The following is a 22,633-nucleotide window of genomic DNA, read 5'->3' on the forward strand; positions in this document are numbered from 1 at the left end:
AGGATTAATGGAAACAGGATGCATATTTTTTATTAAGTTGCTGGGTAAATAAGCTTCCTAATGTAAGAATATAAGAGTTGCTTTCTAAAAATTATTAAAACCAGGGGTAAATAACTTGCTGTGTACATTACCATTGTACATTGTCCCATTGAATAGTGTTAGCTTAGAATTAAACAGTGTTGGGAGGTGAAAAAATTTAGGGTTAGATTTGAAGTGGTCTTGACCTCCTCTAGGACACATAAGTTAATTCTTCTGAGGTTTTGAACAGGTTCAAGGAACTAGGTAAGACCCCTCCCCAGTCCAACCCCCTAATGTGTACTGAATTCCCACAAGTGACATACTGATCCAGAGAGGAAGATCAGGGGCTCAGAATGTGAGCCAGCCTCCATTTGGAGTCCTCTGAGGAGACACTGCTAGGTCCCCTGCTCCAGACGAACCACCTCACCTGCTTACTCACACTCTAAGCCCACCACCAGAGGCCCATTCTTTTGGGAAGCAGTGTTCTCTTTAGGGAGGGGCAAGTATTCAGCTTTTATCAATTGTTTATACTTAACCGTGAATTAATGTACACCCTGTGATTATGAGTTAAGTGCCACAAAGCATACTTTGCCAATTTCAAAGTTCTACAGAGGACTAATTGTGATATTTGAAAGCAAGTGTAATATGGACCTAGAAGTAACATGGTGGAAAGGATTTAACTTCAGTGTTTGCCCTCCTCAGGCTCAACTTGGAGAGGACATTTGCCATTCATTCATTCATTCATTCATCCATCCATCCATCCATCCATCCATCCATCCATCCATCCATCCATCAATTCATTCAATAATGAAATGGAAGGACAACAGGACATTCTGTTTAGTGATAATGTCTCAAAACAAATTGGTAAATACTATTTTGGGGGCTTCCCTCCTCCCCAACCCCATCTGTGAGCTCCTTTCTCTGTGCTAGCAGCCCCAAGCTCTCTTATTCTACCATGGAGGTCAACTCCAATACACTATTTCTCCTAAGTTGTAAGTGGCGACAGACCAATGGAAAGCCACTGTCACAGTTTTTGCAGTTAAATAGTGAATACTATTCTTTATTCAGAAGAATACATTTTAATAGAATTTCATGCACCAGTAAGTCAGTACAGTGAATAGTTACAGAGGCAGGGAATCGCTCTTCAAGAAACATCTCACCCATATCTACAATTGAGAGTAGAGCTCTCAACTTCCAGAATCCCCTTGACCCAGCTCAGGTGATTAGTGGCTAAGGAACAGTTAATGGGGCAGAATCCCAGGGTAACCAGTTGGATTTGCAGGTTCTGAGGATAAAAGAAAGGAGAGGAAAGCTCTTGTAAAGATTACTATATTGGGACTGGAAGTTCCACTGAAGTCGCCTGGGAGATTGATGAAGGAGAGTTGCTATTAGTGTCTGGTTCTTCTTCTTGGTTACACTCTTCAAGGGCTATGGTCTGGTCCCTTCCATCTGTCTCCGAGTCCCTGTGCATAGGAAAAGACATGACTAAGGGAGTATCCAGAACCATCAACCTGAAAACAGGTTGCATTGTGGGGCTCAGATGATAGAGGATCATTCAGATAATTGTTTTTCCAACAGCTCTGGGTTCACAGAAGGAGGCTAATATGAGGCATTTACCTGGTTCTAAGTCGAGGCCACTTCCTCCACTCTATGGCTAGCACTATCCCCAAAGCTACAACGACCACTACAATCAGGCTACTTCGGACAATGTTCCCCACAGTGCACTCCTGAGCAGCAGGCCCTGTTGTGAAAAAAGAGCAGAAACCAATGCCATAGAGGTTAGCACATGTGTTATCCTTGATCTCTCATTGCCTCCTCGTCTGGCATCCTCCAAGCTTCACTTGGGAGCCATGTGTTGAGACTATAGAGAAGGTGATCAAAGGTAGCGCTTATGCTGAGGCAGAGGCAGCCCTCCTTCTGGGGGGTGGAGTGGAAGAGGCCCTGAAAGTGTCTTGCTCACTATCTTTGAATGCATCTGAGGCCCTACCTCCTCACCATCCCTAGGAGAAAAATAACGACACTTGAGGTATGTGACTCCAAACCCTTCTGCCTCCATATTTGGCCTATCTCCATCGGGACTGCTTCTGGGATACCAGGTGTGTTATGCCAGGTCTGTGAAGGGATTATCCACTCACCTGCTGCACCCACCAGCTCCAGGTGATCACTAGGCTCTGACCAGATATCAGGGTAGGCCTGGAGGCGGTATCTGCAGCTGTAGTTTCCAATGCCTTTTCCTTCTACATTGTTGATGACAAAGTCTCCATCATCTGAGAACTGCTGAGGCACTTCTTTTCTGTCATGCTCCAGGATAAATTCAACACCTGGCAGGGGTCCCCGGCACCGAAGGGTGATGTCCTTACCTAGCTTGAACACAGTGCTGGGCCAGGCTGACAGGGAGGGCTTAGGGGGCTTATCTGCAACCAACCAGGACACAGAGTTAGAAGAAGTGGCCCTTGAACACAGCCCTTTACCCCCTTAGGGCTAACTACTAAAAACACTACAAAATCTAGACTCTTACTGAAGTCTCCAGGACCTTACCAGTCACCCAGATCTCCAGGGAGTCACTGTGATTGGAAGCTGCAAAGGGAGCAGAGTCCAAATAATAAATACAGCTATAGGTCCCAGAATCTTCACCTCTCACTGCTGGCATCCAAAAGTCAGCCCTGTAGCCACTTGGCCTCTGTTGCTCTAAGGGCTCTTGAGAACCCTCCTTCAACAAGACAAATGTTGAGTCTGGCAGTTCCCCTTGACATTGAAGAGTCATATTTCCTCCAGGGGCCACCATGGGACCAGGCTGGGCTAACAGGTGGGGTTTGGGGAGCAAACCTAGAAGAAATTAACTGGTCAGAGAGAGGAAGCCACTTTTCAGGGCATCACCCTTGGAGTCTCTGTTCAATAAAGAGGAAAGACTATTGCCTGCCTCTCCTCGGGCTTTTGAAAAACCATCTGAACCATCTTTCAGTCTGTTCCCTCCTTTCTTTACCCCCATGCCCACTCCAGAGCATCTTCCCCTTACCTGTGACTATGAGTTCCAGGGCGTTGCTAGGCTGTATCTTAATAGGGCTGGTCCAGTCAGGGTGGTAGCAGCAGGTGTAACGCCCTATTCTAGCACCAGACACATTGGTGATGGGGAATGCCCCGTCGCCACTGGTGGATCCCCAGAGCTGCATTGAAGTGGTTTCTCTTTCTTTGTGCAGAATGTACCCTACTCCATGGACTGGCCCTTGGCACCAGAGAGTAACATTCTGCCCCATGGGAACCACAGAACTGGGCTCGGCAAACAACCTTGGCTTGGGAAATACGTCTAGGAAGAGACCAAAGATGTAAAGTGGTGAGTGTGGAAACTTATCACTTGCTGAATTAACCCTTTATCTTTCTTTTTCTGGCCACAATAGTTTCCCTCTATGGCCTAACCTAGCCTTCCAAGAAGGATTACCCTCCCTAATCCAGTTGTCTCTGTCCCAGTTCCATGATTTGCCTGTCCTTACCAGTCACCCAGATCATTATAGGCTTGCTGAGGTATGATCCCCTGTTTGACATAGTTGTCTCATAGTAGACACAGCTGTAGTTTCCAGAGTCTTCTGCTCCAATGGTGTGGAGGAGGAAGTCAGCTGAGTTCCCTGAGGTGCTCTGGAACTGTAAAGGCACAGGGGTTCCCTCATGCAAGAGGGCGAACCTCATGCCCTGGAAAGCCCCTTGGCATTGAAGGGTCACATTCTTCCCAGGAAGCACCACAGGACCTGGCTGTGCCAGGAGAGTTGGTTTGGGGTAGAATTCTGAAATTAAAGAGACCACAACATAAGAGAAGCCTGCACCCCACATTCTGCAAATTGCTTTTTTAGTGTTATCATAAGAAACAATATATTTATTGTAGAAAACTAGAAAATACAGAAAAACCTAATGAAGAAAATACAATTCTACCACTCAAAGATAACAGTTCTTTATACGTGTTTATGTGTTTCTTTTCCATTGATTTTTTTATACATACCCATGTCATTGTAGCTATAACTATTCACATAATTGGAAGCCTGCTGTATGCAGTTGTGTAGTTTAATATTTTCACTTAACTTTATATTGTAAATATGTTCCTATGACATTAAACAGCCTTTAAAAACTATCATTTCAAATGGATGCATAATATGCAGCTGACATTTCAAGGTCTTTGCCCTTTATCTAAGGGCTATCCAGTCCACCAATCTCTGACAGCCCACCTAAGGAAAAAGTGGACATTGAGCCTACAGTTCAAGGCCAAGCAACAAAATGATTTCATAAATTGGGCAAAGTGAGCTTGGCTCTAGGGATTGGACACCCCATCTGCCTCACTTCTTTCTCCAGACGTGAATTACTTGCTTCCTCCCTCTCCTTTGTCTCTTATTCCTGTAGTGGTAATAATATAAGCAGCGGCTTTACATGGACTGTTTCTCATGTGCCAGGCACTATCCTAAGCACATACTTGGTGACTTTTAGAAGGAGCATTTCTTCCTCTCCAGGTGACAGCCATTCCACCCACTGCCCCATGGTCAGTACCACCTCCACCTGCATTTCCCCACTTCTGACCTGTCACCACAAGCTCCACAGAGTCGCTGGGCTCAGACCAGATTGCAAAGTCATAATAGCGGCAGCTGTAATTCCCTCCATCACCAAAGCCCACAGAAATGATCAGAAAGTGAGCTGCACTCGCCCCTGGACTTGCCCAAGACCTGTCACTGGACGCTATTTCACTTCCATCTTTGTAAAGAATAAAGCTCATGTGCTCGTGGGGGGTGGAGCAATTGAAAGTCACTCGGACACCAGGAGTGACCATCGGGCTGGCCCATGTCTTGAAGTAGGGCTTCGGGTACATTTCTAGAAGGCAAAAAACAAAACACAACACACAACCAAATTAAGAAAAAGAAAGAAAGAAAAATAGCTAATATAGCAAATATTGGTTCTGGGAAGCTGCATTTTTTAAAATAGTATTTCATTCAGAAGTAGGTGCATTTAAAAATCCAAGCAAATCCACTTTGCAGATGGACTTCTCACAGGGACCCCTCACTCCCACCTGTTACCTGCTGCAGCTGAATCCTCACTGTCATCAGGGCAGAGAATGGAGGCTAGCTAAAAGAATGAATTGTCATTGGGGCTCTGCTGGTTCTCTGCACCTCAGTTTGACCATTTGGACAAGAAGGGGAAATGGTACCTGTGGAGCAGGTACCATTTCCCCTTCTTGTCCACATATCTCTTGAATATTTTCTCTATAGCTAAATAAAATAATTGATATGAAAATAATTAGAAAAATTAAACCACCCTCCACAAACCCCAGCTATTAATAACAATTACGGCTATTAATATCATGCAGCCAGAGGCCCTGGCACTCCCAGCGCCACGCCTGCCTGGCTCTAAGATTGGACACAGGCTCCTAGGACCAGCAGCAAAGTTAGCTGTGAGGAGAGGAGTGTCTGACCCAGAGTTTTGCCTCCCCCTCCTCCTTCACACACCCGTTTCAGCTCTACCTTTTATGACAAGCTCCAGGGGCTCACTGGGCTCAGACCACTTGAAGGGGTGCTTCTCAGTGTGAGTTCGGCAGCTATAATTGCCTTCGTCTTTATCCTCCATTCTTTGGATTGTAAAGAAGGCTTCTCTCCCAACAGCACCAAGTTGCTGGACAGGTTCCTGCAGTCCTTCCTTATACAGAGCAAACCCCATGCCTGCCAGCCATCCTTTGCAACGGATTTGCAGTTCCCGGCCCCGGATTGGGGGGGAAGCAGAAATGACAGGTTTGGGAAGGATGTCTGGAAAACAAAACGGGGTAGAAAAGGAGTTTCAAGTTTGGAGGTGCCCAGATGAGACACTTAGAGTCACTTTGTCAGCAAAAAGAGAAATCCATCCTGAACTGTCAGTCTCCTCTCACGCTCTTACCCACCCCGCTCCCCCATTTCAGTGTCCTTCCTCTCCTACCTGCAGCATAAGCCCCTAGGCGCCTTGTCTCTGTGCGTTCTCCCACCCCCAGTAACAGTGGTAGAGTCCCAGGGGCCTGGGGATTACTTCGAAAGGACCCTCAGCCTTTTCTTACCTGTCCCCACCAGCTCAAGTGCCTCGCTGGGCTCCGACACAGCCATCTCCTCCCATGAATGGCAGTGGTAACTCCCGGTGTGGCTTTGGGTCAGGGCACCAAGGGGGAAGGCAGCCCGGACCTGTTCTGAGGCCGGGCGAGTTGCGATCCACCCAGTCCCGTCCTTGAGCAACACAAACTCCTTAGTTGAGCCAGAAGGGCTTCTGCACCACAGGGTTAAGTTCTTCCACGGGGCCAGAGGGAAGTTGGTTTCTGCCCACAGCTCAGGCTTCGGGGTTGGCATGATTATTTCTAGAAACAGCAGAATTAATGAAGCTATTCTCCCTCCTACTCCCCTTTTGCTTGCCCTTGAACCCCCTACCCAGCTCACAATGCCCACCTCTCCTTTCAACTCAAATCCAAACTCTTTCCTTCCTTCCACAGGTGCTGGGAAAAGAGGAAGCTGATGTCTCAGCTGAGCCTCAGAAAAGTGCAGAAGCTTGGGGAAAATTTTGCAGGCGGAAAGGCAGAGTTGGAGGCTGAATTTTGCCAGCAGCTTTAGCAAGTGCCCCTTTCTGGCTGTCCTTCCCTCCCAACCAGTCCCTCCCTAGTCACTGACACTGACACTGTAGTTATTTCGGATCTCCAGGGAGGAATGCCCCAGTCTGGAGCAGGAAAAACTCACCAGTCTCTTCTGTCAATACCCCATTGCACAGTCCTGCAAAAGAAATTGCTGCCAGGGCTCTGCCCCCTCCCCCACGGGACTTCACCCCGGCCTTCTGCCCAGGCTGCTACCCCACCCCCTTGTACTCACCACAGCGGAGAAGGGCCATGATTATGAAGAGCATGGTGACCCCTTGAGCTGTACCCAGCAACCAGGCTTCTCTAGCAAGACCAGAAAAAGATGAGAGGAATTGCTGGGATTAGGGGGAGGGTGGAGAGAAGGGGGCGGCAATTTATGTCATTGGCTTATGCACCACCCAATAGGGATTGGATACAGCCAGGATAATGGGAAATAATCTTTTCTGACATCGATGGCTTTTCTTTTTGAGGGCCTTACCACTTACGAACCTCTTGCTCTTTCGTGACCCACGTGCCTCCCCACCCTCCTCCTCCCCAGCCTATATCATATGTCAGCTCCTCATGGCCCCTGATTAGGCTGTTGCTGGAATTGAGATGTCAGATGTGAAAATGCTTTTGTAACTCCAGCTCTCAGAAACCCTGGAGCTCAGTGTGATTGGCAGCTCTGGGTGGTGGGTGTGGGGGTGGAGGGAGAAATCTTGGATGTTTCACCATCATCAAGTTTAAGTTTGGAAGCAGTTTTTATTATGGCAGTATTGGTCCTCAGACTCACCTGCCTCACCTGCCTTTGTTATGGAAGGGTTGCCTAGGCAGCCCCAGTGATTTACCAGAGGATTGTACTCTTAAGTGCTGAGCTAAGCTTGGCAGAGAGCGGGATCTCTCTAACCCCATCCAGATTATGACTAGAAATGTGCAGCATTTTGGGGTTATGAGTCCTGTCGAGTTAGATGATAGTAAGCCAAAGTCCATTTGAAAAATTTTACTTAAAAAACACTGACCCTCCTTCCTGGTCAGGAAACTATGCCTTTCAAGCTGCTTTCTTTAAAGTCTGCTTTCTAAACTCATTGTTTTAGGTGCCGTGGCCCTGGGCTGAAGTGGGGCACATAAAGCTACATTGTTTCTGTCCCCCTGGCTTGCAGGTTACCCCAACGTATGTGAGACTCAGGATAGATCCCAAGGAGAACTAGAACTTGACCACCACTGAGACCTTGAAAACTCAAAGGGTGGTGGTTTTTGCAGAAGGTTTGGGTGGCTCCTTTCTCATTACTGAAGCACTCTGTCCTTCAGATCCCAGCAGAAAACACAGACACACACAACATAGTCATCATCCATTGTGTATTGAATACTCCAAGACACACAAATGCCTGTGATCATGGTGGTGTGGGGGCGGGTACAGCCAGGAGCTGAGGTTGAGGGGAAGTAGGCAAGGCATTCAGGAGCTGAAGACCCCACCAGGCTAGGAGCTGTCATTTCTCTTTTTGTTTTCAAACAGCATAGCCTGGGCATAGGCCATGGGGATGGGAAGAGAGGGTGGTGGCCTAAGGGATGCAAAAAGATCAAGGGAAATGGCAGAAGAACCTGTTTGGCTTGCCATTTTTTGGGTCATGGGAAGTGGTCTGATTCCCTGGCCCAATTCCATTGCCACATCAAATGCCCATACAGGTTAAAATCATATTCTCAAAATATAAGGTAGTTGGAGGCCTGAGTGGCATAGAGAATGGTTTCTATGGCAACTAGGATAAACCACAAGGCCCCCTATCCCTTGAGAGCTAGGGATAAGGGTGAAAAGTTGGGATGGGAGTTGGATAACATCCTGGGCAACAGGGCAGCATGGCTTCTTGCCAAAGGAAAAGTTCTGACCAAGTTAATGTGGGAGACATCAATCATCTCTGAGGGGCAGGATGGTGTGGGAGACTTGGGTACTCTCCTGGTGAGGGCATCGTTGAATGAGGTCCTGACTATTTCTGTAGCCTCTGAGCATTATGCATTTCTCTCTGGCTTGGGTGCTGACCCCTCTGTGAGGTGAAAGAGAAAGAGTTGGGATGAGAAAGTCTTGTCTCTGAAGCCCAGAGGGTGGGTGATACAAAGGTTGTGCCACGGTGGCTTGTTTCAGTTGGATCATGACTCATTCCTGAGTCTCCGGAGAGCCTGGAGTCAGCTAGATTGAGGAACTGGGGATGGGACAAGACAGTTAGTTACCTGATTCTGAATCTCTGATACTTCCACCTTATCCACAGCACTACCAACAGCAAGGCAACAAGCTGCACAATTAGGGACAAGCCGATAGCTTCATTCAGAACGTAGTTCCAGGTGAGCAAGCCTGTGGCCAGAGACCAGAAGCAGGGACCTTGATGGGGACAGAGGCAGGTGAAAACATTCATGAGGGGTGGGAAAGCTGGTGATGAAAGGTGAAGGAAAGGTGAGACAGAAGTGGCCTTGTTTTACATGGAGACCAGGAGCCTTGAAAGTATCCTGCTCATTGCCTTTGAGTGATTGTGAGACCACCCCAGGGGAAGGGTGCCCAAACTCAAGGGCCCTGACTTTCAAGCACCTGTTTCCACTTTCCATATCTTTCTGGGCACTGCTCCAGGATCCCAGGGATATCCTGACTAAAGCAATGAAGGGGCGCCCCTATGAAGAGGTGTCATCTCACCTGCTGGCCCCATCAGCTTCAGAGGCTTGCTGTGATGTGAACAGATGTTAGGGTGTACCTCTATGTGGTAGCTGCAACTGTAGTTCCCTGTGCTTTTCCCTTCAACATTACTGATGATGAAGTCTCCATCCAATGAGAATTTTTGGAATGTTGCTCTTTCTTCCAATTCCAGAGAAAATTCAAGTACCAGATGAGGTACTCGACACTGCAGGGTGATAGCCTTTCCTAGCTTGAACATGGTGCTGGCCCAGGCTGACAGGAAGAGTTTGGGGGGCTTATCTGCAACCAATCCAAAGACCAGGGTTAGAGGTGAACTTGAACTCAGTACCCCCTCTCTCAACAAATGTTTGTCAGCTCCCTCTATTTGGTCTTCTCTTCCTTTCTACTTTCACTAGATCAGTGGCTTCAAAATTTGACTGGGCATCAGAAATCCTTGACCCACTCCCTGGTCTTCTAAAGACTCTTGGGTTCCTACCTTCAGTCAGGACCTCATACCTATGTTTCCCGTGGCATGAAGGAAAATAACTTTTCCAGGGATTACAATTGGGCAAGGCCATGCTGAGAGGAGAAGCTTGAGTAATAATGCTGGGACAGAAGGTAACTATAAAGTTTTTGATGAAAACTACACCACCCTTCTGGTGTTTTTCCTTGGCTAATAACTCCAAGAGGATACAGGTCCACTAGCTCCTTTTTAGAACACTCTAATGATAATAAAAAACAAACAACGACAGTTGTTAGCATTTGCCTACAAGCACAAGCTCCACAGTATTGTGTGATGTCATCTTAATGGTCTTCCAGGAGAGGAGACAGTGGCAGCTACAGATGCCAGCATCACTGTAAGTCACATTGTTGAGGAAGAATGACTCCTCATTATCGATGTTGGTGGTATCCAAGAGCTGAAGTAGTTTGTCTTCTCCTTTTTTATAGAGTACAAGCTCCACTCTATCCACTGGTCTTCGACACCACAGGCTCACATTGTGACCCATTTGAACCACAGGACTGGGCTGAGCAAGTAGCCAGGTCTTGGGGAAAGTGTCTAGGATGAGACCCAAAAGATAAAGGGCTAACAATCTGACTTCTCCCGCCCACTACTTAGGGATCTTTACCTCCTTTTCTTCCAGTCGCCCTTAGCAAATCCCATCCTAAGCCTAGTTACACAAATTTTGCTTCCGTCCCCACTATTACCCCTGGCTGCGTGATTAGGATCTCCAGGGTCCCAGAGAGAGTTATCATTAGCCTCTAACAGAGGTGCCATGGCATTCCCATCTCTTACCGGTTACCCAGATTTTCAGGATATCACTAAGGAGTGAACCCCTGTATGACCCATCATAGTAAAAACAGAGGTAATGTCCAGCATCATGGATTCTCAAAGCCCGGAAGAAGAAATATGCCTCATTTTTTATTAGCCTCTTGCAGTAAAAGGACTTGTACAAGTCTTCAAGCCTTAGTAAAGCAAAAGTCATTCCATAGATTGGCCCTTGACACCTAAGATTCAGGCTTTCTCCAGGTGCCACGATGGGCCCAGGGTAAGCTGTGAGAGTTGGTTTGGGATAGAGGCCTAGAAAGGGAAGAGACCCTGAATTAGAGGTATGATGATTTTTATCCTCTGTTTTTTTCTAGTTTCTTTAAACAGGAAGTGATCGCTGAAATTTACCCTCTATTCCCTCTGCTTCCTTGAATCTCTGCCTCCTCTAGGAGGTAATTAAGGGTAAATTCACTTATACCTCTGGCTTCTCACCAGACTATAAGCTCGACTGAGCTCTAACTATGTGTAGGGCTTTGTCTCAGTCGAATACCTACATCTGTAATTTCCTGTACCTTTAGGTCTCTGAAATGTCAAGTGTAGTTCTTCCAACCACTGAGAAACCCAACTTCTAAAGAGGTACTTTGATTTCATCTTTGTCGAGCATGAATGCAAATGAAATATTAAGGATGGATTTTGAATACATTAACCCCACGTAAGACCCTGCTTCCAACAGGAGATTAGAAGAAGCCAATAAGGAGAGATTGGCCAGTAAGTCTGCAACCCAAAGAAATCTGTTAATGGGTTCACGTCCTCATTTCCATGTATTGCTTCTCCAAGATTAGACTACAAAATAGAGGGCAAGCGTTTCCATACCACTCCTTCTTACCTACCCCAATCACAGGTAGACCCACCATGAATTATTGGGAGGATCAGTCTATCATATGCTCATTGAGCATTTAGGATGTATCAGGCATCATGTTGTTCTGGGGATATGCAAGTAAAGAAGACATAGTCCCTGTCAGCAAAAAGCTCATGGCTTAGTGGGGGATACCATTGAACAGTTAACTACAGACGTGTGGGCTAGTGGAATCTACACTAATAGGACATTCATACAACAAACATCCATAGCACAGAACAAACAGATAGACCTTTGTTCTTTGATCCTCAATAAAAAACTATACTGGTAAAATTAATATCTATCATTTATTGAGAACTTACATGCCAGGCACTATACATATATTTAGGCAAATCCTCACAACAACCCTGTGAGGTAGGCATTATTATTAGACCAATTTTGCAAATCAGGAAAGTGAGGCACAGTGAGGCATTATACAGTAGGTTGGATAGATAGCTATCATCCCATGTTAAAGTGGAGGAAACCAAAGCACAGAGAGGTAAAGTCACTTGCTCAAGATCACACAGGGAGGTAGTTTCAGAAGCGGAACTATAATAGAAAGCAGAATTACTGCTGCTAAAACCAGGGTACTTTCTGTAACACCACAGCTTTCCCCAAGCATATTTAGCTTGTTGAAGAAACTAAAACAAATGTGGCCAATTCTGTCTAGAAGCATCCAGGCCATGGTGTAGGGGAGCTGAGGCTAGGGCATGTGTCTGGCTTTTGGACATTTTGGGGAGCCTTCTGCTGTGTTTAAAGCTTGTTACTACCTTACTGGATCTGCATATACAATACTAAAGCAATTTATAAAGCCATTTCTAAAATATAAATTATCACTTTCTTTGTCATTTTTTATCACTTAGCAATTCATTCTATTTTCCACACTAAAATATCATAATCACAAATAAAATAAAAATATATTTAAAATTTTAAATATCAGTTTATAAGACTGCAGTGGCAGTGCCTGGCACATATTAAGTGCTCAATAAATATAGTCTAATGAAGGAATGCATGCATGATATTCAAAAAGTAGAAAATAACAACGCCATGATGATCTGAGGCTGCTGGATATTTTGCTGGGCTCACTCACTAGCCATATGATTGGCTCCCACACATCTGCCACATAGCATGTGTGACTCTAATTTTTATCTCAGTAAAATGACAAATGACTAGCTCCTGAGCCTTGCAGGGCCTAGGAACTGGCCAAGAAAAGTAAAATCAGAAACCCTGTCTCATCCAGCCATGATCCCGGGGACAATAATCATCAGACCCCAACAGCCATAGCCACACCCACCTGCCACAATCAGCTTCAGGGGGTTGCTGGGCTCTGACCACAAGGTGGGGAGCATCAGGATATGAGTGCGGCAGATGTAAACCCCTTCACTCTCAGGTGTCATGTTGGCAATGGAGAAGATGGCCACTGTCCCAGTTGGGACTTGGTAATCCACAGGCTCTGCATATCCCTCTTTGAACAGCATGAATACCAAATCCTGCAGCCAGCCATGGCAGTGTATGTTAACATTACATCCAGGAAGAGGAGAGTTCTCAGACTGGATCCAGAAGATGGGCTTGGGCAGCTGGCCTGGAAGGAGGGAAGGAACTATTACACAATAGAATTCAGGTAGAGTAAGGATAGTGCTGCTCAGGAGAGCTCTACTTAAATGAGCCTTCCCTGTATGGTCCTTATTTGCCACTCCGCATTTCCCCATCTAGGGTTTTCCCTAAATTGAGAGTTTGCCTTCTAAATCTGTTCCAGAGTATGAATCCTCACTCTGCATTGCCTATGGAGAGTAGGCACTTATTTACTAATTGTGGAGTGTGCACATGTATATATGCATGCATTTTAGGTAAATGAATGGGTGAATTAAACAAATCCTGCAGTAGGAAGGCAAGTTTGAATCCCAGGAGTTGGAGTTTATTCTTGATTAGCTATCTCTCTTCTTACCTGGTGCCTCCAACTCTAAAATTTTACTGGGCTCTGACCAGCCTGTCTCCTTCCAGTAGCAGCACCTGTAAAGACCTGTGTTGGACTTAGTAAGGGCACCTATGGAGAATGAAACTTGGAAGGTCTTGTAGGAAGGTCGGATACAGGTCATCTGTGTCTTATCCTTCAGCAGCAGGAACTTGCTTGAAATCTGAGAAGGGCTTTTACACCAAAGAGTGATGTTCTCCCAAGGTGCCTGGGGGTAGTTGGTCTCTATCCACAGCTCCGGTTGAGATTGCATCACTGTTATTACCAAAAATGACAAAAATGTGAGCAGCCCAACCCTTTCCCTCCCAAAGCATGCCCCACAATGTCCCTTAAAATTAGCCCTGACCCAGATTATTCATTTTGTGTTCCCTTGGGGACAGAATTATCTGCTCATGTGGGGGTGGGATAGGGACCCCAGGATATTTGTTCAAGGAATCCAAGTGAGTTGGGGAATAAAATGCAAGACTGGCTTCCTTTCCATCTGAAATAAAGCTCTTTACTATTCTGTGGGAAATCAAGTCACAAAGTGAGGGCTCTGATTCCCAACCAACCCAATCTGGGAATTGTCTTTGGGATCTCAAAGCAGTTATGTTCAGGGCAATGGAGGCAGGCTTATGTCTTGAAACATTCAGGAAGGAAGGTATTGCGGTGGCAGGACTCACTTACCTACTGATGTCGTACCCAGACTCAGCCCTGAAAAGAAATTATGGTAAAGGAAGGTCCCTTCATTGATCCCACCTACCCTCAAACCTCAATACTCTCCTCTTCCTCCCCAAGGTGCCCACTTACAGGGGTACGTATGACAGGGTTACTTGCCCCCCACCCCTTCCTTGTACTCACGAATGCAAAAAAGCAAGAGAGTGAATGTCCACAGCATGATGGTCCCCTCCCCTGGCCTGTCCAAGGTCATGGGCCCTCTGGTGCTCAATGTGCGCCTCAAGGCTTGAAGGGGTTTGCCCCTCAGCAGGTGACGAGATCTAAAAACAGAAGTGTTTTTACTCAGGGGACTTGTCCTGCTCCTTAAAGTTTAGTTTGGATCACTAAGCTACATTTGGCAACCCTACTACCTTCCACTCCCTCACAGGCATACAAGGTATTACAAAATATTACGAAGTCACCTGCTACTTCATCCCCTTGGCCCTTTTCTCCACTCCCTCCTCCACCCCACCCCCACCCCCACCCCCAGGTCTTTGCTGGTATCTAAAATGTCAGATATGTTGAAATGTCTGTTTCTCCCTGGGCTCTTAAAGGCCCAGAGGGGCGACCTAATCTAATCCAGGCAAGCAGAAGCCCTGAAGGATGAAGGAGATAGGAGGTGTAGAGACACACCTTTTCAGAATAAATACACACACACACACACAGAGTGCCAAAAATATGTATACATATTTTAAGAAAGGAAAAAAGTATTAAAATTGTAATACTCATTTTATACCCATAACAAAAGATGAATACAAGTCACATTTGACTTCTGCAGTTACAAGAGGTGCTCAAAGTGGTTACCATCAGCGTCCAGACATTTCTGATTACAGTGAACTACTGCTTGAGCAACATTGGCCAAAGTGTCCACTTGTATCGCTGTGCATGCCGTTTCAATTTCTTCCTGAGGTTCCGCCAGTGTAGCTGGTTTTCTAAGGCACAGCACATCCTTTAAGGTCCCCCATAGGTATAATTCAAGGGGTGTTAACTCAGGAGAACATTCTCAAATTTCAAATACCACTTCAAAATGGTCTTGTGCTCCTCGAATGACAACTGTGCTTCCACCATTTTCTTTGACTGCCCTGCCTGTTCAATGGTGATGCCAGCATTCATTTGATTAACGCCATCTTTTGAGCGGACGTAATACTACACTTTACTACTGTAATTCAATTCAACTTCAAAAAGTAATACATAGATAACATCTCTTAAAATGTGTATACACTTTTTGGCACCCCTGATATATATATATATATATATATATATATATATATATATATATATATATATATATATATGTATATGTATATGTATATATTTTGAGTCCTCCAACAATATAGCAAAGGAAGTGTTCCTAACATCCTCATTTTGCTGGCAAGGAAACTGAGATTTAGAGAGGATATATAATTTTCCCAAAGTCAAAAGATAGTAAATATCAGAGCCAAAATTCAAATACATATTTAACTCCAATGCCTATGCTCTAAAACCAGTCTTTACAGGCAGCCTTTCCCCTCATTCTCACCCTCCCATAACCCTCCCATCTCATCCCATCCATGCCTTCCTTCTGTGGAATGCTTCAGATCCAATATTATTCTCATTCTTATTTCTCACCCCCCCAAACCTCAAAATCTCCATCTCAAGTAGGTGTTGGGGAATCAAGCTGATTGAGCTAATTAATATAAGATGTAAATGATTTATTGGCTGTCCATAATTTATAAGTATTTTTGTTCATTGCCCCTAAGGGAAAAAAAAATAATTGTTTCAATTTCAGGGAATAGGGCAAAGATTTGAGTTCCAGGAGGCCTCCTCATTGTCTGAAAATCAGTACTGACAACAGGCCCTGCACATACACAAGGTAATCAATCCCCTTATGTTTTCCTGCCTTCTCCCACCCCACCCAGTGATTCCTTTTGCCAAGGAGAGTTATATCTCCACTACACAATCTCGGGCTATCTGTCTTTCACCAACTCTATTCAGAGTCTGAGATCCTGGCTGACCCCAGTCAGTTGTTTCATTCTATCTCAGTAGAGTGGGGTAAGAGAGGGTCCCAGAACAGAAAGGGGCTGATTTTCCTTCCCAGACTGATCCTAGTACCGCAGCCTCTAACTTGTCCAGTGCTAACACTGGGCAGATGGGGAAACAGGGAAAGGGATATTGATTTTCAAACATCTGGGCTGTAGGAAGCAGGCAGACTGTCAGATATCCAAGGAGGCACAATTTCGTTTTGCATTTCTCCCTTGGCATTGAGGGATGCTCAAATTACTTTCCCTGAACTTTTCCTATCTGTAAAGTTGGGGAATAATATGTACCTAGCATTGTTGTGTTAGATCAAAGATAATATATGTACAGCGCCAGGCACATAGTGAATATTTCATAAAAAGGTGGCTATTTTTCTTCTTCTCAAAGGGGACAGCAACCTGATACAGGAACCTAAAGATGTTCTTTACATCTTACCGCTTACAGCCTTTTGTACGTACTCCTCCAGGCCCATGCTTGGGTGCCACCCTGTTGCTTTGTTCCCCTGAGACTTGGGGTCAGGATTTATTGGGGAAGTCAGGTTCTACTGCCAAGGGAAAGGTTCAACCTGGGTTTCTTCCCATAAATGCCATCTGAGAGTCCAGCCTTCCCACTTGGACCCCTAAACCAAGGGTTTGCCTCCTGGGGGCTAGAGTGGAATCAGGGAAATTGGGCTGCTCAGCATGGCTAAACCCTCCCCAATCACTAAGAAAACTGTACCATTTATACCAACCAAAATGATGAATCTTAGGCCCAGGGAACTTGGAAAGCAGCTGAAAGCTTCAGGTTAATTAGCCATGCACATTTTGGGTCTTTCACATCCCCACCCAACCCCCAACTTCAGCAGTCTAGCCTTACTACCCTTCGCTTCTACTCCACCCCAACTGCTTTCCCCACCCTTAGGTAGCGCCAAAGTGCTTTTGACGGTGACATACCCGGAATATCTAATGGCTTGCCCCCCTGCATAGCTTTAAGGGCTCCAGGAATCAAAGAGGTTTGGGGCTCAGCAGGGTGCCGGGTGCATGCTCAGCGGAGGGTTTGGAGGGAAGACTGATAAGGACAAGGAAGATATCTACCGTGCCCAGATTCTCAGCGAGGCAAGGCTAGGATGGGGAGGGAAGAAGAAAGGAAGGGATGAAGAGGGTGGGGGAAGACGGGGGCAGTTTGATTTACGGCGGTTAATTACAGCGGGGAGACTATTGTGGGGTTTTGTTTAGGATCTGATGGCCAGTATTTAATCTTCAGCCACTGGACTATGCGCTCATTTGCAGGTACTTACGGTAGTTGACGGCCGGCTCAGATGTTGGAGATTCTCCAGCGAGCTCCTCCAGATGCAGCAAACTGCCCGGCGTGAGAAGAGCTGTCTAAGGACAGCCTCCCGGGCTTCGCGCCCCGCCTCCCTCTCTCCCGCCTGCTCGCAGTCCCGCTCCAACCTCCTCCACTCCCTCTGCCAGGCTCTGGGAGCCCACCTGCCTAAACTCTGCTTGACACCTGCAGTCCTCTGACAACCAGGATTTCTATGCCCCTCCCAACTCTCAGCCTCTCTCTCTCAACTCTCTGCAGAGATTGCTGGAGCCTAATTCAGACCTCTGCCCCCTCCCCTGTTGCTCAGAGTTTAACTGGGTCACTGTATTCTGGAGGGGAGAGGGACAGCTCTTAAGATTGCCAAAGCTGTAGATCCCTCCTCTCCAGCTCCCCAATGTGTTTAAAGGGATCTCAGATCTTCTTCCGCCTGTTTAATGCCCCACTTATGCATAAACATTACCACCATGGTTTAAATGCTTACTATGTGACTCTGGGCCCTAGGTATCTACTATTTCTAATCTTCATAACAATTCTACAAGATGTGCTAATTCCCTCAATTTTACAGATGAGGAAACTGAAGCTCAGAGAGGGTTAAGTAACTTGAACAGCCTTCAAAGTCCAGGTTGGGATAAAAGCCTAGGCTTTAGAGATATACAAATTAAGATTTTAGTCCAGGTTCCATTATTCAGTAGCTGAGTGACCTCAAGTGAGTTACTCTCTGAGTCAGCTTCTGCATCTGTTAAAAAAAAAACCAAACTATTGCACAGGGCTTCAATGAGATAGTACAAGTAAAACTTATAGCACAGTAAGCTTGGTACATGGTAGGTGCTCAATAAATGGTAGCTACTGCTGCTACCACTACTACTGTTATTAACCTGTAAAGCATCCCCCAAATGCCCTAGAGTGACATGATTTCAATGATGTAGACAACCTTTCAGTAAGTTAGGTGGCCTTGAAATAGTTTTTGAAATAATAATGTATAGATAAGATACTACCCAAGATCCTGACATATGTGATGGGATCAAAGTATAGTATCTAATAGATTCACAGATCAATTGATTGTTGGAAGAAATAGCCACATTTTTCTTTATGTGCATATTTTCACCTTCATGAAAGATTAAACATTATCTACAGAAAAATACTGTAATTTGCGAGCGAAGTATGTAAAAATGCAATAACAGCTTTTTTTAATTAAAGTTTATTGGGATGATAATTGTTAGCAAAGTTATAGATTTCAGGTGAACCATTTTATAATACATCATGTATATATCACATTGTGTGTTCAGCACCAGAACAGAGTCAGTTTTCATCACCATATATTTGATCCCCTCTACCCTTATCTACCACCCCCCTCTCTTTTAATGAGAAAATTGAATACCATATCTTCATGCATCAGGTGATATCAATTGTGGCTTCCTGGCACCTTTTTCCCCCATACACCATTATAAACTGCAGATTATCACATAAGGAGTAGAATAGCCATATTATTATAAATCTGTTTTTTGGGCAGCAATTATTTAGCCTCTCCAAGCTGCAGTTTTCTTATTTGTAAAATGAGGATAATAATTGTACTTACTGTCACACAGAGTTTGGGGTAGGGTTGAATGAAAATCCCCCTGTAAACCACTGTATAGTGCCTGGGACACAGCAAGCATCCATTAATTCCATAAATGCTGAGTATTTTCTTTGTGACAGGCGTTGTTGTAGATGCTGACAATTCAGAGAGAATGGCAGTTTCTGCTGTTAAGGAGTTTGTAGTCTAAGGATAAACAATGGTAGAGAATGAGGAGTGGGAGCGAGCCAGAGAAGGAGGTGCCGAAAGAGTCAGAGGATTGCAATAGGAAAGACCTGTGGCAAGGAAGGCAGGGAGAATTGCAAGCAGTTTGCTGTTGCTGTGGGCTTAAACTAGGGCTGTGAAAGCAGAGAAGGAGAGGACAGCAAATGTTCCTGAAACATTTAGGAGGTAAAATTGGCCAAATATGTTGTTTTTTTGGAACACAGTAGTCAAAGTCATTATCTGTCAGGGTGAGAATATGTATGCAAATTTTCAAAACATTTATATAGAAATCACTATAATAGTAATCATATTTATAGGCACTGTTGATGAAAAACATTCAGCCTAAGAGAAAACTTATGAGTTTATTTGAGCCAAACTGTCGACAATTGCCGGGAAGCAAAATCTCAACGGATTGAGAAAATGCTCAGCAAAATGGCAGTTTGCAGTTTATTTCACACATAAGATCAAAGGAGGAAGGTTACATGAAATCCACTGGTGACAGATTAAGGAGGTGGGAGAGAGCAAAGAGGGGAAACCTCTGGGATTGGATAAAAGTAAATTGGAGAGACAGGGACTTCTTTTACATAGGTGGGTGTAGGATGGCTAACAGTCAGCCTTTTTACAACTCAAAGAGATGGTAATCAGGAGATAAGCATGATAAGGAGGAATGTTGCAGTTTCCAGCTCTGGTCCAGAAAAAGGATTACTGACATTCCTAAGATGTTATCTTAGGTGCAGAAAAACAGAGAGGCCCACTGAAAAGGCACAGACTAACTATGAAGGAAGCTAAAGATGTGACTTCCCACCATAGCCCACTTGGTTATGAAAGTGTTTTTATGCTCACACCATGTTATGTGGTTATTTTCAATCTCCTGAGCTTGTCAGGTTTAACCTGTGGCCCCTTTTCCGTCCACAGCACCATATTTATTAACTCATTGTGTCCCCATAACAACACTATGGGATAGCTATCATTATCAGCCCCATTTTACAGGTGAAGAAACTGAAATGTAAAGCCATTAAACAAATTACCTGATGCCTCACAACCAGCAAGTGGCAGAGCTAGGATTCACATCCAAATCGTCTCTGTATACAGTCCTATGTTTTGTTTATGTTTTTGTTTTTGTTCTTTTAACTGAAACCACTTTATTGATTTTAGATATTACTAAAAAGGGTCTTCTATAGATTTCTGAAAATTTTTATGCAAAGTAACTTTGTAGCTCTATCATTCTTTTTTTTTTTTTGGATTGAGTTATAATTGACATACAACATTATGTTAGTTTCAGGTTACAACATAACAATTCAAAATTTGTATATATTGTGAAATGCAGTCCCATGTTCTTAACCACTACCTTATGCTGTCTCAGCATTGAATGGATACTTGGAATGATACAACTAAAAAAAAAAAAAGATGTGAAATAGAAAAGCACCAATCGAATGCATTTTTAATAATGTAGAAAAAAGGTAATGATAGTGTCCCCCAGCTCTCTGTAAGTCCTTGGGCTGAGGCTTGTGTTCTTCGAACAGCAGCCTGAATCTAGAGCCTAGAAGCCCCACTACCTGGCCATGGAAACCTAAAAAGGTCTTGGGACTATGTAGGTGAGAGTACCACTCACGTTTATCTTTTGCCCTGGGACACTATGGAATCTTGAAATGACTTAATTATTCAGGTTTCATAGAAGCCCCTCATTCAAACTATGACTGGCAATTGAGATAGCAGTCTCCGTATCTAGTTCTTAAACTTTGCAGTCTGCCTGCAGATGGAGAAACGTTCTCTGGCCATCCTCCTTAGAGAAAACTTGAGTGGCCCAATATTATAAAGATGGTGGTACAGGCCAACAGGGTCTGAGGCTGTGTCATAACTGAGATGGAGTTCCTTATGTTGGCTCTGCTGGCCTAACCCCATCAGGAATCCAGAAGGTCTGTGGCTCTGTGTCTGAATCTTACATGTTAAGACAGGGGGATTGCAATGGTGGCACTAAATCTTCTATTTTGAGATTTGGTCTCTGGTATAACTTGATTTAACAAGTGTAATTTAGCTTGGGATTTTTTGAAAGCTTTCTTTTCTTTCTTTGTTTCCTTTCAGCCAAATGTTAATGATTCTGCTTATACATTTACTATGCATACCAGTTTTAGTGGTTCTGTTTACCTCAGCCCACCCAATACAGGCCCTGTGACTTGGGAGAGGTTTTGCATCTGTATGGGATCCACTCCTGGCTCCAACTTAAATCTACATAACATATGCAAAGATTGCTATAACCAGCTTAATTGCACCTTCCCCTACCCCAACAGATCAAGCTGAACTCAGTAGAAAATTCCACTACAAGCTGAAGCAGTTTACATCCTGGTTAGAAAATATAAGAAAATATAAAATTTTCTAACCAGGATGTAAACTGCTTCAGTTTGTAGTGGAATATAAAACTTGAGATGAAACAAAGACTCGACACAATAGTTTGCAGTAGTTTTCAGCAGACTCTGCCCAGCCGACCCTCCTCCTACTTTAATAAATCTTCCTTCTGTATCTCTACCTGACTCGTGAATTCTTTCATGACCCACGAGTGAGCAGCCACAATATTACACACACTCACACACACACACTCCAAGAAGCCTGAGTTTCTCTCCTGGTTTATTACTCTAAATTTGGCTGATATTAAACAACTCCTCTTTCAAGGACTGTTTTGAGAATGACCACTCTTATTCGTGGTGGCTAGGGCCCCTCTTACTCTCCATTCTCTTAAACTGGTGGGATGGACACGAGGGGGCTGGCATAGGAGCTCCCACCCTCACTCTCTTGGAAAGTGGTGATACCACAAACTATTCCTGAGTCATACCCCCTCTCAGTTTCACTCCTTAAGCATGGGGGTAGAAGAGGATTCCTCCTGCAAAAACTTCAGAATCAACACATGGATTATGAGACAAGTGTTAAACACAGAATTTTATTGAATACATGCTATTCATATTGAAGTAGGGAGTATGGTAAGGGTAGGACTAATGTGATTTGTAAGACAGGGTTTCTAAGCTCCAAAGTCTCTCAGCCTAGAGATAAAAAAAGAGCATTGTCTTACAAAAGCTGTAGTGAGGGCCACTGGAGCGCTAGAAATGCTTCAAGAAGGTGGGGCTCAAAGGAGGTGAGTCACCAAGGGCCATGTAGGTGCACAGGGTAGTCTGGGAAGCCTTTCTTTATAACTGAGTCCAGCATAGGATGATGAGATTTTTTTAAAGCTAAATCTGTCTTATAGTCAAGCCAGGAGACACACAGGGCAAATCTGGCCTTTTCCCAGTAATATGCTGAAGCTGGATAACAGTGGTTCAGGAGAGCTGAATGTGTCATCTTATCTCAACCCAGCATTCAGCAATATCACGTTGGCAGTTTAAAATTGGCCATGAACAGATAATTTACGTCACTGAATAAGTAAATGCTATAAATCAGTTCCCCTCCCCTCCCTCCC

At 44.7% G+C, this 22,633-nt stretch overlaps 1 protein-coding gene across 1 annotated transcript; it reads right to left on the bottom strand.

Annotated features, from left to right (window-relative positions):
* Positions 1-1,055: 1,055 nt before the first annotated feature.
* IGSF1 (immunoglobulin superfamily member 1) lies at positions 1,056-17,469 on the bottom strand. The gene is made up of 18 exons (XM_019653910.1): positions 17,386-17,469; positions 14,238-14,374; positions 14,064-14,090; positions 13,371-13,652; positions 12,720-13,007; positions 9,285-9,563; positions 8,831-8,978; positions 6,864-6,934; positions 6,735-6,767; positions 6,071-6,361; positions 5,511-5,789; positions 4,576-4,863; positions 3,507-3,794; positions 3,035-3,322; positions 2,557-2,844; positions 2,154-2,432; positions 1,636-1,759; positions 1,056-1,481 (listed from the first exon to the last, which is right to left on the bottom strand). The coding sequence occupies exons 2-18, from the start codon at positions 14,305-14,307 to the stop codon at positions 1,346-1,348; spliced, it is 3,459 nt and encodes a 1,152-aa protein (XP_019509455.1). The 5' UTR covers positions 14,308-14,374; positions 17,386-17,469; the 3' UTR covers positions 1,056-1,345.
* Between the last annotated feature and the right edge of the window lie 5,164 nt (positions 17,470-22,633).

This window comes from Hipposideros armiger, unplaced genomic scaffold, assembly GCF_001890085.2.
Source record: "Hipposideros armiger isolate ML-2016 unplaced genomic scaffold, ASM189008v1 scaffold_210, whole genome shotgun sequence".
NCBI classification, from domain to species: domain Eukaryota; kingdom Metazoa; phylum Chordata; class Mammalia; order Chiroptera; family Hipposideridae; genus Hipposideros; species Hipposideros armiger.